This window comes from Equus quagga, unplaced genomic scaffold, assembly GCF_021613505.1.
Source record: "Equus quagga isolate Etosha38 unplaced genomic scaffold, UCLA_HA_Equagga_1.0 204755_RagTag, whole genome shotgun sequence".
Taxonomy (NCBI): domain Eukaryota; kingdom Metazoa; phylum Chordata; class Mammalia; order Perissodactyla; family Equidae; genus Equus; species Equus quagga.
Genome location: NW_025798731.1, coordinates 1 through 2,781, shown reverse-complemented (window position 1 = coordinate 2,781; position 2,781 = coordinate 1). Strand labels below are relative to the sequence as shown.

The window sequence follows — 2,781 nt, the reverse complement described above, 5'->3', positions numbered from 1 at the left end:
CAGGACCCTGGCAGGCTGCAGGTCAGCTTTGTGGGGCGGCCAGACTCCAGAGGCTCCAGAAGGTGGATGTCAGGTTTCTGTGTCAAGTCTGAGGAGGAGACAGAGAGATGCCTGGGCCCCAGGGGGGTGGGGACCCAGGGTGTGACCCTGAGAGGGACCAGAGCCTCAGGGTCTGAACTGACCCTGGTCCTGTATCCCTCTGACCAGCCCAGCCCAATGCCTGGAGCAGGGAATGTTCCAATGTTCTGTCTAAGATGAGTGTCTCCACATCCCAGGGTCCTCTCCTGGGGCCCCTGCTGTACCTGTCACCTGCAAATGCAGCTTCTTATCTCTGTAACTATAGTTCACATAATATCCTCTCTCCAATCGGAAGGAGTAGATGCCTGTATCGCTCCTCCTGGCGTCTCTGATGCTCAGGGAGCAGTTGTTGGTCCTGGGGTCCCCGACGAGGCGGAATCGGCCCTGGGTTTCTGTATCCACTTGTTGCTCTGGGTTGTTTGTGGCCACAAGTATAGAGTAGGGCCGGGAATCCCCATTCCGGAACCAGTAGATGTAGAGTTCACGAGGGAAATTCCTCCGATCCCAGGGGTAGGAGAAGGAGCAGAGCACAAGGACACACAAACCCTCCTGCACGGTCACCGATTCCGTCAGTTGGAGCTGGTACCCTGGAGACTCCTGCAGGGACCCTGGGGGGGACACAGACACTCAACTGCAGCTCCGGCCCCTCCCCCTCCCATGTCCATCCCTCCCCCTGGGCAACTCACCCCCCCACAGCAGGGGCAGCAGCAGCAGGGGCACCATGTCTGCCCAGGCCAGAGCACAGCCCGGCTCCACTCTCTCTGTCAGGGAAGGAAATGCCCCAAATGTGGGGTGGGGCCAAGGAAGCCCCAACAGGAAGCCCCAACAGGAAGCCAGTGGGTGAGGGAGAGCTGTGGCCTCCACAGAACGGGAACGAGGACTCCACAGGCAGTGGGGTGAAGTATCAGCTGAGAAACCATCCTGTCCCACCCTCTCCCCCAACCCGACACTGCAGGTGAATATACCGAGGCCCCCAGGGGTGGAGAGGCTTGTCCAGATGTGACCCTGGAAGTGATCGCCTCCCAAATGCTGTTGAAGTCAAGAGTGAGGTCACCGAGGGGGCAGAGCACTTAGAAACAGCAAGGAGGGCTAGTCCGGTGATTCATGGGGACCCACTCTCCAGCTGAAATGCACGGAATGTTCTGGAAAAGGATAACTTTGAATTTCCTGGAAACCATTCAAGCGTTGGCAAGAAAGAAAGGAAGCTGCAGACCCAAATCCAGTGGAGGGTGGAACTGCATGAGGAAAGCCGAGAGTTAAAGCCCTTTGCTCTGAGGGGCTTTTGGAACCTGGGACACTCGCCTGCTGGTTTCACGGATCTGAGGGTCTTGGGGTGCAGCAAGGGAGCACTGGCCTTTGCAAAGCAGGATGTCCCCATTCCACGGGGACCCCAAAAGCCTAGACCTCAGCACAGAAGCTCAATCTTCAGGGCCCTTCACATGCACCACCCCATTTCCAAAGCCAGGGCGAGGGCCCAAGTGATGTGTGGAAATAACCTGGAATCCTACAGCTGTTTTATGAAAGGAATTGATCAACGTTTCCCCAAATTTGACAACGATCTTAAACAGTTTGGACATTCTCACTAACAAGTTGTGGGATTAAAAGAAAGTTTCTGAAACTATAGAAGCTATAAAGAAATTTCAATCAATCGTGCCAGAGGAAATACTGAATACTCTTTCTATGCTATTATATATGTAGAATATTCTTATTACTAAATATATTTATTAATATAATATTAATATCTATTAACAGATTATATGACAAAGTGAGTCTCATGTAAAGAGGCAACCAAAGAGTATGAGTGAAAAAACTGTGAGGAAAATGTGTCATGCAGGTGTGCCAGACAGGTATTCTGGACTGGCATTTTTTTAATTTATTTATTTATTTATTTATTTACTGTGGAGGAAGATTGTCGCTGAGCTAACATCTGTTGCCAATCTTCCTCTTTTTGCTTGAAGAAGATTGTCGCTGAGCTAACATCTGTGCCGGTCTTCCTCTATTTTGAATGCCAGATACCACCATAGCGTGGCTTGATGAGCAGTGCACAGGTTTGCACCTGGGATCTGAACCCTCGAACCCTGGGCCACCCAACTAGAGTTTGTGAATTCAAACACTATGCCACCAGGCTAGCCCCTTTGAGCATTTTAGCTTTTATAATTTGATGATGTGTTTTCTTATTTCAAAAGTATTCATATGTGTGCTACATGTTGTATTTTTTTTCTAAGGTGTGATCCCACTTTGTGTGTAAATGTCGTGCTCCACAGGACCCAGGATTGCTCCTGCTGGAGGGTCCAGGCAAACGAGAGAGCACCAGCTACATCCCCCACTCCTCAAGTACTGCGGGGAAGATTGCTGAGCAAAGCAGCCACTAGAGAAGGCCAGGTTCCACATATTGTGCAGCACAAATTCACATCAGCTGCTGGTCTAGCAAATCTCAAGCTGGGATTATCGAAAAGACAAGAAGTAACAAGTCTTACAAGGATGCGAAGAAAAGGGAAGTCTGGTGCACTGTTGGTGGGAATGTCAATGGGTGCAGTCACTATGGAAGACAGTGTGGAAGTCCCCTGAAAAATTAAAAATAGAACTATCATAGGATCCAGCAATTCCACTTCTGGGCATTTGTTTGAAGGAAATGAAAACACTAACTCGACGAGGTATTTGCACCCCCCACGATCTGGAGAGACTGCGGTAAATAAAATAGGT

At 50.2% G+C, this 2,781-nt stretch overlaps 1 protein-coding gene across 1 annotated transcript; it reads right to left on the bottom strand.

Moving 5' to 3' along the window:
* Positions 1-6: 6 nt before the first annotated feature.
* LOC124233546 (sialic acid-binding Ig-like lectin 14) lies at positions 7-810 on the bottom strand (the record flags this gene model as incomplete). The annotated part of the gene is made up of 3 exons (XM_046650690.1): positions 765-810; positions 303-686; positions 7-88 (listed from the first exon to the last, which is right to left on the bottom strand). Coding segments are annotated over exons 1-3 (503 nt in total), but the record flags the coding sequence as incomplete, so codon positions are not given.
* Between the last annotated feature and the right edge of the window lie 1,971 nt (positions 811-2,781).